We start from the raw sequence: 14,405 nt of genomic DNA, 5'->3' as shown, positions 1-14,405 counted from the left end.
CTACAAGATGAACTGTGACCATTTGCTAAGGCTCCTTCAACAACACTGTGTGAGTGTACCTACCCCACATGGAATACAGCAGTTCAAGGAGGCTTATCACCAAAGACAATAAATGCTACCTTAAGTAGTGATGCCTAAATCCCATGAGCAAAAATTTAAAATAAAGTAAATCTGAAATCAAAAGTAGTAGTAATGGTGACCACAAAATTTCCACTTGTCATAACAAGTCAGTTGGTCCACTAATGTCCTTTTACAGAAGGAAACTTATTGTCCAGTTGATGTGGACTGTATGTAAATCCTGACCCACAGTAGTATGGTTGTCCTCTGAAGTAACCTAGCAAGACTGACAATCATAACTAAGCTATCTATGAGAAATTACTGCAATGGTTCAGAAGATGTCTCACCTTCTGAATTAATAGAAAAAAACTTATATTAAAAACATTGTTGTTACATCTTAGAATTAATACTTGGTGTTATTTAAAGTTGAAATCTTAAACCCAAAGGCATTGTCTGTGGCATGCAGAAGCAAGTACTGACAGAATGTAATGGTATATGAGTTTACTATGGCTTAATTATAGGCATACCAAAATACCTCTTTCAATTGCATTAAAGGGAAAAACAAAATTTTTTTTTTGCAGTGGAAATTTCGCGTTTCCAAAGGAGCTGTGTGTGAGAACTGAGGATACACAATGTATTTCCTAGAGGTTTGGAGTAATGTCTTCTCCAAGTTGTTTTTTTATTAGACATTTTTTTGATGGCTGTAGCTGTTTATCTGAAGTCAAAGATAATTTAACTTAGAAAAATCGAAGGTAGTGGATGTTAGAAATTCAGGTACACATTCGATTTTTTTCGATTAGAAGGCAGTTATTTCTTCATTTCCGCTGAATTTTCAGCAGTTGGAGATCTGAATTTTCTGTTAGCTGGTATGTGTAAATGAATTAAAATAGGCTGCTGCCAGAACACACTGGCTAAATTTTCATCAGTGTAACCCTGAAAACTTGATAGATCTTTGAAAGACTCAACAGGAGTCTACCATGTTGTCTTTAAACCTTTGGGTATGACTAGTCCCTCCAACCTTTCCCTGTGCACCACCCCTGATTTTTAGTCCAAACCTACCGTAATTCATACTGACATAGTAAAAGTTTTCCTAGAAGTGGATACTGCATTGAGGTTACTGTAGTTGAGGATTGGGAGAACTTAGTTTGCACATCAAACTGTTTGGTACTTTAGAGTTTTGTTGCTGTTTTCCTTCAGTTCTACAACAACACTTGAGAAGGAATTCCCATCATTAATTAGTTTACCCTGAAGTCTTAAAGTCATGCATCACAATCATTGATTGGTCATCACAGCTATCTCCTGATATTCATCATAATGGCTCATGATTCCAGTGAGTCTTTGCCATGCAGTTGGGGAAAAGCCATTACAAGAAGGCACGTGTAACTTTAACAAGAATGATGGAGAAGATTAGTGGACATTCTGAAGTTTTGTTCTAAGGAACTGGACATAACTGCTGCAGCTGCGCTGTACAGTTCTGCTAGAGTTCCTAGAATTGCCGTACTACACAACATAGTAATGAAGAAACATTTGTGTCTTTCGGAAGGTGAAAAGATTGGTTGAGCATTGGAAAGGCTTCCCTCCTTCACATGTAAAAGGTACGCAGGAGGGAGAGCAAACAGAGATTGTTGAAAAGGGTGACCTGTTGTCAAGGATTTTCAACTTCAACACATCAGTGCAAAGAGAAGAATACCAAATTTGAAATGATCCCTACAGTCTTACACCTGTCAACCTCATTTCTATTGAAAGTGCCTCCACAGATAGATCTGAAAAGGAGACAAGGAGCCTTGCATTGTTGACACCATGGTTTCTATCTGATACAGTGTTTAATACTGTCCCCTGCTTTTGAATAGCTACAGCATGTTAAGCACTGCACTATTTAATTTTCCTTACATGTTGTGGCAATAAACCTTTGAGTAGTGGTATTGCCACTCCAACCTGTTCTGTGCAGCTAACTACAACCTTGAGAGGAAAACAGGTTGGATGAGTGCACTGTCTGGCACCTGTCTGTTTAAATGAGAAAAATTTGAGCCCAATTACATTCTTGTACAGTTGGGTGTGGAAGCAAATTTGATGAATAATTAGGCAAGAGCGACCATAATAATAGATTTCCAATAACAGCTGAACCAAAGGCTGAAATGAGCATCCGTTGATAGTTCTACTCTTCAAAAGGGCTAACATTACTCAACTCTGGGAATACTTCAATCAAGTTACTCCCATTGAATTAGGCTGGGATAGTTCCAATTTCTTAATACAATATGAATACAGGCACAGTGGCGCAAATCCAGCATGCTTGTAAATGAGACCACACCCCATGTTGGGTATGCATCATTTAAGTTTGGGTAGTTCAGGCCAAGGGCAATTTGAGTCACGCTGTGGTGGGGTGGGGGTCAAATGTCACTTGGACTGAGGGGATTGGCAGAGCCTGTAACCAGCTGGAACCACATCAGTGCAGTACTTAACTGTATATTCATTGATGTCATTTCTTTTAAATTTTACTTAATCAAAATTGATGCACAGAATATTATAAAAATATCGGGTTCTCAGACACCGCTGGGTAACCTTATTTGAGGTACTCTAGCTGTACCTTTTATAAAAAGCATATTAAAGTAAAAGGATGCCACATATATCCCTTAGCCCAGAATTTCCTTGACTAAATTTAATGCTGAGACTTATATTGATCTTGCCAAAGGAAACCTAAGGCTAAATTTTCTGCAAAGCATGTTAGCCTACAAGACATTAAATATTATATTAAAACAAGTGCAACTTCAGTGTCCGCAATAGAGGTAGTAGTGATGGGCTGGTGTTGTCTACCTTGACATCTCATTCTTAATGTTTCTGCAGCTTCTCTTTCCCATGTTCATTATTATGTAGGCAAAAGCATTTCATTTGGAAAGACCATGACAGATGCTTAGTCCTTTTGGAAGTGCTGAGATGAAGTTGACCAGATAAAGTTCAGATATGTCAAAATTCATTACACTTTAGTTAAAAATAGAATAGGTTTCAGCAACAAAACTTCAATGAATAAAATGTTGAGAAAAACATCAGTATCAAAGTCTGTTATGTACAGTGTTACACCTAAAATATGGGTGTACATCTGTGCAAGCAAATTCTTGAAGTTATGCGAGTAAAGTCATGCAAGTTACACTTTGCTCAGGCAAAAATGCAATGTTTTGTTAGTGACCAAGCGAAGCTTTAGGCAAACATGTTATGAAGTCAAGTAAAAGTTTAAAGAAACCCACGTGAAACAAGGTCCTGGTATAAAGCGGTATTCATATTGACAGAACTGGGAAACTGTGTTTACCAAGGAGTTAATAAATAGACCTAAGGAGCAAGTTTTCAGTTTGTGCAATGAATGTGGATTTGCTGCTGCATACCTTCAGAAGAGCACTGGTCAGCTCACAATTAAGGCAGAGATAATAGGATGTAAAATTCATTAGTGGAGTCTACAAATTTACAGAAATTGTGGCCAGTGTAGTGGGTTACTTTTATTGTCTAAAGGCGGGGGAAGTGCTCAACAATAATTTAAAGCTGCAGGTGGCTAGGCGTTGCTTATGTTTAGAGAAGTCTCAACGGACCAATTGGTCTTTTAATATCTATCATTGTCATATGTTGACATGAAGGCCTTTACATAATGTTTCTGGAGCAGTGCAGATAGAGGACAAAACATGGACTTGCACAATTTTAAAAATTCCAAAAAGAACTGTTTTACAGTTTCTTTATTACCCACGGTATTTGAGACCATTTCCCCTGTCTTCACCCATGTTAGCAAGTATTGGTACTGTATTGTATACTTTTAAAACCCCTAAAAGACAGTTGGAGTAGGGAATATTTTGCCAGGACATTTGGGGTGACTAATAGCAGAGGAAATCCTATGAACTTATACTTCCAGTAAAGAGTTTTTCCACCAGTAATGTACATTTTAACTCACTCAAAACTCATTTACTTGCAGAGTTGAAATTGGGCCCAGTATGTAAAATGTGTTCTATCTTGGTTAAACTATTGTGTTGAGTCAAATCCAATATAGAATAGGGGTGGCTTAGCTGATTTGGCTGGGTGGCTGGTTTATTTTTACAGAGTGATACCAACTGCACAGTTTCAGTTTCTGCACTGACTAATGTTACCATGAAGATCCCACCTTCTCAACCTTGCCCCTCACCTGACGCATGGTAACCCTCAAGTTAAGCTACCACCAGTCATATCTGGCTAATAAGAGAGCCCTATTGTCCTCTGGGATTTGGGTAATTTTACCTTGAGAATTTTGGATAGCTGATTGCTACAATGTTGTCATTCAACCATTCATCTTGATGACATTATAGACCGTAAGACCAAATACAATTCTGTTTTGAACATTTAGAGTGTGAAGGATTGAACTACTGCCTTGAATTGGCTGCCAAATGTCTATTCTTACATGGCAATCATGTGAATCAGGACAGTATTACTTAGCACAATATAATTATGTACGGTTTAACATGAACATAAATGACATTGTATCACATAGATTGCAATATTGAAGGGGAAGAGGGTGGTAGAGAAATGTTTTGATGTCCCTTTTCTTCCTTATTCCACTTGCTCCCCCAACCCAAGATGAGAGCCATTAGTAGGACACAAAGGGAGCAGCTCAGTGGAGTGCTATAAAGTCAGAAAGGAGTTCTCAACTGCACCCCAGGAAGTCTTATGACATCAGTTCAAACATGGGCAAGGAAAGATCCTGCTGCTTACCACCAACTTGCACCCCACATCCTCCTCCGTTGATGCATCAGTACTCCTTGTTGAATACAAATTGGAAGAATCACAGAGGATGGAAAGGATGCAGAACGTTTTCCGACTGGGGACTTTAATATACATCACCAAGAGTAGTTTGATAGTACTACTGCTGATCAAACTGGCCAAGTGCTTAAGGACCTAGCTTCTGGACTGGGCTTACAGCAGTGCTGAGGAAACCAAAAATAAGGAGAAACCTACTTTAAACATCCTCCCAAAACTGTGGTCATTCATGACAGTATTGGTAGGAGTGACTACCAAACAGACCATGTGGAAATGAAGCCCCATCTTCACATTGGGGATACCCTCCATGTTGTGAGGCATTATCACTGTGCTAAATGGGATAGATTCAGAACAGATCTAGTAACTCAAAACTGGACATCCATGAGGCAATGTGCAACAGTAAAATTGCATTCAACGACAGTCTGTAACCCCAAGGCCTGTCATGTCCCTCAGTTCATCATTGCCACCAAGCTGGGAGATCAACCCTGGTTCAAGGAAGCATGCAGGAGCATCACCAAGCGTAAAAATGAGGTGTCAGCCTAGTGTAGCTATGACATTGGACAGCTTACACACTAAACAGCAGAAGCAACATGCATTAGACACAGATCAGCAATCCAACAACCAAAAGCAGTCCGGCACATCCAGTTGTGAATGGTGATGGACAATTAAACAACCAAAAGAAGGAGCCTGTTCCACAAATATCCCCATCCTTATATGAATGCAAAAGACAAGGCTGAAGCATTTGCATTCACATTCAGAAGGAAATGCCAAGGTTATGATCCAATTTGACCTCCTGCTAAATGCCCTAGCATCATAGATGCTAGTCTACAGCCAATTTAATTCATTCCACATGATATCAAGAAATGGCTGATACTAGAGGCTGCAAAGGTTATTGACAATGTCCCAACAATAATACTGAAACTTGTACTCCAGAACTACTTTGTTCCTAGCCAACCTGTTCCAGTACAGCTACAACATTGGCACCTACTTGATAATATTGAAAATTGTCCAGGTATGCCCTGTCCACAAAAAACAGGACCCTTCAAATACAGTCAATTACTGCCCTCTCCTTCTCTTCTCAATCATCAATAACATGATTGAAAGGGTTGTTGACAGTGCCAGTCATTCAGCGATAACCTGCTTATTGATGCTGTCTTTGCTATGGCCACTCAGCTGCTGGCCTCTTTACAGTCTTCATCTAAACATGTGTGAAAGAGTTAAACTCCAGAGGTATCAGGCATTTGTCATCAAGGCAGCACTTAACTAAATAGGACATCAGTAGCCAGCATAATCAAAGAACCCCCCACCGTGGTATTACCATCTTCCATCAGGCAGAAGGTACAAAAGTTTGAAAACCCATACCAGCAGATTTAAGAATAGTTTCTTCCCTGCTGTTATTAGACTTATGAACAGACCTCTCATATATTACAGTTGATCTTTCTCTGCCCCTTCATAGAATCCCTACAGTGTGGAAACAGGCCCTTTGGCCCAACTGAACCTCACTGTCCACACTGAACCTCAGTGCTTCCCACCCAGACCCATCCCCCTATCACCCACGTAAGCTACACATCCCTGAACACTACAGGCAATTTAGCATGACCAATCCACCTAACCTGCACATCTTTGGACTGTGGGAGGAAACCAGAGCACCGGGAGTAAACCCACGCCAACAGGGAGAATGTGCAAACTCCACACAGACAGATACCTGAGGCTGGAATCGAACCTGGGTCCTTGGTGCTGTGAGGCAGCAGTGCTAACCACTGTGCCACCACTCTGTAGCTGTGACATTGTATTCTGTTCTATCACCCTGATGTACTTATAATCATATATATAATCCCTACAGTGTGGAAACAGGCCCTTGGGCCAACAAGTCCACACCAACCCTCAGAGCATCCCACCCAGACCCATCCCCATATAACCCACCTAATCTACACATGCCTGAACACTATGGGAAATTTAGCATAGCCAATCCACCCAGCCTGCACATCTATGGACTGTGGGCGGAAACCAGAGCACCCAGACACTGGGAGAGTGTGCAAACACCACACAGACAGTCACCCAAGTGTGGAATCAAACCCGGGTCCCTGGCACTGTGAGGCTGCAGTGCTAACCACTGAGCCACCGTGCTGCCCAAATGATTTGCCTGGATAGTATGCAAAACAATACTTTTCACTGTAACTTGGTAATGTGTCAATAATAAATCAGATCAAATCAAATCAAAATAAGTGTGGATCAGGGAAAAAACTCTCCATTTGTTAGACTTATGCCTTGCAAGAGGAAAATGGTTGTGTTGTTGGAGACCAGTCATCTCATTCCGAGATGTAACTGCAGAAGTTCCTCAGGGTTATAGATAGCCTGGATTCACCCATCTTCAGCTGCTTCACCAGTGACTTTCCCACCATCCTAAGGTTAGAAGTAATTATGTTCTCTGTACAATATTCAACATAATCCACAACTTTCCAAATATTGAAGAAGTTCTTGTCTATAGCAGCAAGTACTTGTAAATGTCCAGGCTTGGATTGATATGGTGTACATGTTATTTGTCACTAATGTACTAGGCACAGACCATTTCTAGCAATCTCTTCTTGATGTTCAGTATATTACCAGTGTATCAATCACTATCAAAATCTCAGAGCTTATCATTGATTAGAAACTGAACTGAACCACCCATGTAAGTACTGTGTAGAAATTAAGAATACTATGGCAATTGACTTGCCTCCTTTTTCCCCAGTGCCTGTCCATCAAGACAATCTACAAGGCACAAGTTAGAAGTGTAATCAAATACTCTCCACTGGCCTGGATGGGTGCAGTTCCAACAACTTTCAAGAAGCTTGATACTGTCCAGAACAAAGTAGCCCATTTGACTGGCATCTGTTCAAGAGCTTGAACGTTCACACAGTTCAGCACTGATGCACAGTGTGTACCATCTACAAGATGCACTGCAATAACTCACCCAGACTCGTTTGCCAGCACGTTCCAAACCTGTGACCTCTACCACCTGGAAAGACAAGAGCGGGAAATGCGCAGAAACACCACCACCTGCAAGTTTCTATCCATAAACCATCCTGACTTGGAACTATATTCACTGTCTTTGGATCAAAATCCCGGAACTCTCTTCCTAACCACACTGTTGGTGTAGCTACATCTCAATGACTATGGCAACTCAGACAACTCACCCCACCTTCTCCAGGGCAATTAGCAGTGGGCAGTAAATCTTTGCCCAGACAAAGATGCCCATACCTCATGAATGAATTAGAAAAGGTTAAATGCAGCTTCAGCTAGAATGAACATTGTGATGCGGTATACCTGTTCACTTTCTTCAGTAAACATGATTGCGGCTCATATACTTGAGGTGGTGGTGTTCCCATGCATCTGCTGCCCTTGTCCTTTTTCCAGAGGAGGTAATGGCCTAGTAGCATTATCGCTAGACTATTAATCCAGAGAGACTCAGGACATGTTCTGGGGTGCCAAATTCAAATCTTGCCATGGCAGATGGTCGAAGTTGAATTCATTAAGAATCTGGAATTAAGACTCTGACAATGATGATTAAATAAAAACCAAAAGAACTGCGGATGCTGTAAATCAGGAACAAAAACAAAGTTGCTGGAAAAGCTCGGCAGGTCTGGCAGCATCTGTGAAGGAGAAAACAGAGTTAACGTTTTGGGTCCAGTGATTTAAGCCAGATCAAGTAAAAACAGCAGGTTTCCTTTCCCAAAGGACAATGATGATTAAATCATTGTCCATTGTTCATTGTTCATCTGGTGTCCTAATGTCCTTTGGGAAAGGAAATCTGCTGTTTTTCCTTGATCTGGCTTAAATATGACTCCACACCCACAGCCATGTGATTGACTTTCAACTCGTCTCTGAGCAATTTGTGATGCTATAAATACTGTCTTGCCCACAATCCAGGAATGAGTTCAAAAAAAATGTACAGGGACTTGCTCTCCCGTTGACCTATTATTGACAAGAACAGGATCACCAACCAGTTTTCTTCCAGGTTATGATCTGTGTGCTAAAATGCATGGTGCTTGCTATTGGAAGCTAACGCGCTCTCAGACCTCAGGTCAATATTTCTTCTTGTTGCAGTTCTCTAGTCACTTGGAGATATAGAAGTGTAACCAGAGCTGCAATTTCTGTTTTTGCCTTCTCGCACATATTGCACAATAATTTTACTTTTCAACACCTTCTGAAGTTGAATTTGAAGTAAAATTAATTTGATTAAAGAAACCACTTGTATGAAGTGACTTAAATGCTGCCTTCCTTTGAAGGTTTATTTATGCCCAGTCAGCAGTTTGATGGGATATTAAAGCTGTAAAGTTAAAGAGTTGGTATCAGCAGACTAATGAAAGCTGAAAAGCATGTTATCCTGCAGTGTAAGAGCGCAGAAGCCTCCCAGCTATGGATGCATTCCGCAACTCCCACCCCCCACCTCCTAGTGTTTGCCGTATGAGGAGGAGGATGATGAGATCCATGTAATTACAGCTTTGTTCAGGCATGTTATCAGAACCTTGTCAATCATGTATGTAAACACTAACCAAGGACATCATCCTTAATCCAAGATTCTGATTAGCAGTTCAAACACCCAGGGCTTTGTTTGAGCTGTCTTGTGTACATTTTAAATACTTCGCATTCAGTCTCTTATAATGGCTCCTTCTTACTTTTATGAGTATTTTTTTGACTTTGTGTTTAAGCGAATTGTACTTGTTAACTGATTCTAATTTGTGTGAAAAGGCTGTAGGCCCAGATATTTTATTGGTGCTGAAGTTTCCTATGTTCACCACCATTACTCTGAAACTGACAACAACTTCTGGCATAACAAGGTGTAGAACTGGATGAACCCAGCAGGCCAAGCAGCATCAGAGGAGCAGGAAAGCTGATGTTTCGGGCCTAGACCCTTCTCTCTGAAACAACTTCTGGCGTATGCAGAGATAGCAAGAACTGGAGATGCTGGAGTCAGAGATAACACAGTGTGGAACTGGAGGAACACAGCAGGCCAGACAGCATCAGAGGAGCAGGAAAGTTGACGTTTCGAGTCCGGAACCTTTGTCAACTTTCCTGCTCCTCTGCTGCCTGGCCTGCTGTGTTCCTTCTGGCATATGCAGTTGTTTAGTAAAATTTGGAAATTCAGAAATTGTTGTCATTGGTTCCCTGCTTTGCAATAGGGAAGACTTCTTTTGATACCCTTGCAAATGGATATCTTTGAAGTTACTTGTTTTGACATGAACTTTTGTCATGTTGTTTGTCCCACCAAAATGCCAAGGAAAAGGTTAACATTTATTAAAACAGGTCACGCTGGAATTTTAACAGTATTACAAGTCATAATTACTTTTCAACAGCTTCTTTTTGGCCCTAAAAAACTGATTATTTTATACTGGTGAAGCATCTAATATCCTCGCTATGAAAAATAATCGATCGATTTTTAAAAAGCTTTATTTTAAAGTAAATGATATTTCTGTTTCCATGTTAGTCCCATACATATGCCCCAGTCCATATGTTGCTATATCTAAAATGATTAAAGAGTGAAGGGTAATCAGTGCACTTTTACTTCCTGATGCTGAACTTCCATCCTCTATCTATACAACCTCTCAAAACCCTGCCCTATAAAATGATGTCAGGAAAGTGAGATCCATGCAGAGAAATTGTTGGATTTTTGTGGACCCCTTCAAGGTCTGTGTCACTTTGATTATAAGATGTGATTCTCAATTCATTTTTGTATTTAGGGAGTATTGTTGTTTAAAAGAACCAGTTGAAATAAGCACTGATTAAAAAAAAACTTAAGAAAAATAGGATGGCATTGGTATCTAAGAACGGTGAAATTAAACCCGAACGATTCAGGGGTTTTAATAAGCTCCACCTTCAACGTATCCATTTGCTACAGAACAGCAATCAAAAAAGTAAATAGTATAGGCAAAAGAACAGATACATTTGTAGAAGAAATTATGGACAAATTAGATAACCCTCTAGGTAGACTGTTCATACAGATATTCATACATTGGAAGCAGTCCTGAGAGTCAAAAATGTAATTCCTATTGTCTGAGACATTGAATCTTTGTTTAATAGCATAGAAAACATAACTTAAGAGATTTCATAAAAGCACATGGGATGTTAAACAATGGAGAAGAGGTTGAAAACCAGAAAATAATGTGATTTTATGAAATTTTAATTAATAGACATTGGAAAATATGATTATTTGTATTAATTAATCTGCTGGTAGATCATCTCGACCTGAAATATTTATGCCCAGATGTTGACCGGCTGAGTATTTCCAGCAGCTTTTGTTTGTATTTTGGATTTCCAACATCAACACTACTTAGTTTTTGCTCACCAAATCCTCCTCCACGTCCCATTACCTTATGACACATCCTGCCTCACATGCTCAAAAGTACCGTGGATTGATAATTGGCCTGTAAAGTCACTTAAAGACCCGAGGCAGAAATTCCATAACCTTGAGTAGACATCACCCTCAAAATGATGGGCAGCTGACAGAAGTGAAGTGAAAATTGCCGTAGTCCCAGCGGACCAAAGACAACTGGTGATGAGTGAAATGTGAGGGCTGCCACACCTCAGGTGAGGGGTGAGGTTGAAAAGTTGTGCTTTCATGCTGACCTCAGCTGGGTCAGAAATTGAATTGCCCTTTTGGCATCAGTCAGCATTGCAAACCAGCCATCCAGCCAACTGAGATAGCCAAATCTTGCAGCCTACTCCACCTTCATATTGCACATTTTAATTCTGCAGCATTCATCACCAGTGGTGTCATTTTCAATGCCCTCTCTTTTTGATGCAGTATACAGTCATAAAGAAGAAATTCTGTTCAAATACATCCTGAAGTCGGCTTTCTTTAGAATCGTAGAATCCCTACAGTGCAAATAGAGGATATTTGGCCCATTGAGTCTGCATCGGCACTCTGAAGAGCATCTTGTCATCTAAAATATTTTGTAGGAGGCAAAATCACCACACTCCCCTTAACCCCTTTGTCTTACTCTATTTCCTCATGGATGCAAGCACCCACCTCAAATCCTATCTTTCCCACAGTGGCTTTGAATGGGATGAGGCCATGGTGCATCATTTAGCTTTTAACAGAGGCTGGCTGATGTATATGGCTGGAAATTTCATGTAATACATGATTAGTTAAGATGAAAGGACAATCACCTATTTTTCAATAATTTCTAAAGATACTAACAGACAATACTGTGCAAGATTGAGTGTAAATGACAGAAGAATAATTTATTTTCATTAACTGAGAAGATATTGTGCTGGCTTGTCAAGATTTGGATTTCAGTAAATGGAAGGCAATGCTGGATTCTGACAAAGGTTCACTGGACTTGAAATGTTAACTGTATTTTTCTTTCTACAGATGTTGCCAGGCCTGCTGAGTTTCTCCAGAACTTTGCTTTTGTTTCAGATTTCCAGCAACCACAGTTCTTTGTTTAATTTCTGTGTATCTATCACATGGACTGACAATTCCACGACTTAGTAGTATTTGTATTGTAATTGTTCTGTATTTTAAAACAAAGGAATATAACAGTGCCATGTTCTAGTATGTGTGGTAATTCTTGGTGACAGCAATCGGTGAACTCACATTTCTACAGTAAAAGTACTGTTAACAACAATATGTTACAGTAACAGGGTGACTCCTTGCTTGGTCTTGGCAAGCAACCATCAATATAACTATATCTGTGTGTAAATGGTCTCACTGTAAAAATTAGATCTGAACATTAAACTTACTTCAAATATTTATGTAGCTTTGTGGAGAAAATGTCTTCTTTCCTCCAGTACTGTTCGTCAGTAAATTTTTATTGACAGTCAGAATCCATTTATTTATCCAGTGTTGTAGGGCAGCAAACATTTATGTTAACATTCCAAAAACAACACCATTTTCCCCCCTGTAATGTTCCTCCAAATTCTTGGGAAATTCTTTTAAAGAAGGTGACTTGTGCTGAGGCTAGCAATGGTCTGCTTCCTCAACAATGTAACAGCTCTTCAGGCATAGTGCATACATGGAATATCATTTAATTATGTGTGTTGGGAAATGAGGTTGAGAATTAACACTGAGCCAAATCTTCCCCTTGCCCATTTCTCTCTGTAAGATATACATATTCCTGCACATGCAGAGTTCATATGCAGCAACCCTGTAGGATTTCCTTTCTTCCTTCAATAAAGGCCACTTGTGGGACAAATGTTGAGGTCAGTTTCTCAAAATAACTGAGTTTAAAAGTACCTTGATTGCACATTGCTTCGCATTGCAAACTGAACCACAGGGAGAGTCTTAAATGCATGCAATTTTCTTGCTTTATTCTTTGCCACTTTTTCTTTTCATTACTAATCTATTTGTCTACACAAACAAAGAGCTATCAAAAGTAAAATTGCAAGTTGTCGGGATTTTAATTTTGTTTTTAAGAAAAGGTACTGAATTTATTCAATGAAATGGGTTAGCACCACTTGATGAAAATGTTCTGTATTCATTTTTTTTAGGTATCAGTATTACCTGCAAGTAAAGAAAGATGTGCTTGATGGACGGCTTCCTTGTACATTAGACCAAGGCATCAGGCTAGCGGGTTTAGCTGTGCAAGGTAAGTGTACAATGGCAGAGTCTTTGCCTTTCTGTTAATGCTGACATCAGAAACTGTTGCTCTTGTCGATACTCTGAAATTTAGTCACACAACAACATAAGTTTGACTTTGATATCTGTGGACGTAGCCAGAGGATCCCTTTGACACGGGCATCACTACGAAAACCAGCTCAGGTGGTGATCTCTCAGTGAAACAAACTGCCTTGTAAAAATTGGAACTGACACACTGTTCCAAAGACCAGTGTTTGTTATTATATATCCCATCTATTGGTATGAGATCAGCCCTTGAATACATAACCAATAATAGAATATTACGGACCACATGGGCTGGATTAAATGCAGAGGGGCTTTCAGCCGTCTCCAGAAGGAAATCCCATCTGCCAGTTGGAGGTGAGCAGCTCTCTGCCACACATCTCAGTCACCATGACTTGATACAGCAAGATGCCTGGAAGGAGGAAGACACATGGATGCCCCAAACCAAGGGTAATGCCCACATTACGATGGGGGCAGATGAGCAGATACATTTGAGGGTATTGGCGCTGGGATGGGAGGATGGTGGGTGGGGCAAGGAAAAACTGTTGGGGAAAAGGTCTCAGATTGACACAAGGTACCCAGGAAGGAGGTTACCCCCACCCCTTTCTCTGATCAGCACCTTGTAGGGTTAAACTAGCTGGCTATATGTTGGACACCAACCTTTCCTGTCATGTGTTAAATCTGGGTGGTACCAGAAGAAGACCCTTAAATGGACACTAATTGGGCCTCAATTCAGCCACGGCTGGTTGAGCCATAGCCTGCCCAAATTTATGAGTCTGGGTAGCTTGCAAAATTCACTTCACCTTCTGGATGTTCTGACTTCTTTCCAAGTGTGCATTCTTCCTATGTGTACCTGTGCTGTAAATGCTGGCAGTCTACTGTAATAGAGGCATTCACTCTGCATACCCATGTGTATAATCACATGTATGTTTTCCTGTTTCTATCTCCCTTTCAGTAAATATTGAAGGGAAATTTGGGTTGA

The 14,405-nt window shown here is 40.2% G+C and overlaps 1 protein-coding gene across 1 annotated transcript in view; it reads left to right on the top strand.

Moving 5' to 3' along the window:
- Positions 1–14,405, top strand: part of LOC109927539 (protein tyrosine phosphatase non-receptor type 14) — a 241,753-nt gene that overhangs the window by 152,477 nt on the left and 74,871 nt on the right. Inside the window, exon 4 of the mRNA XM_048601325.1 lies at positions 13,294–13,391. Coding sequence (XP_048457282.1) covers positions 13,294–13,391 — 98 coding nt within the window. The remainder of the gene's footprint in view (positions 1–13,293; positions 13,392–14,405) is intronic.

This window comes from Rhincodon typus, chromosome 9, assembly GCF_021869965.1.
Source record: "Rhincodon typus isolate 14 chromosome 9, sRhiTyp1.1, whole genome shotgun sequence".
In the NCBI taxonomy this organism is placed as follows: domain Eukaryota; kingdom Metazoa; phylum Chordata; class Chondrichthyes; order Orectolobiformes; family Rhincodontidae; genus Rhincodon; species Rhincodon typus.
The sequence above is the reverse complement of the archived record's forward strand: the minus strand, read 5'-3'. Positions and strand labels throughout refer to the sequence as shown.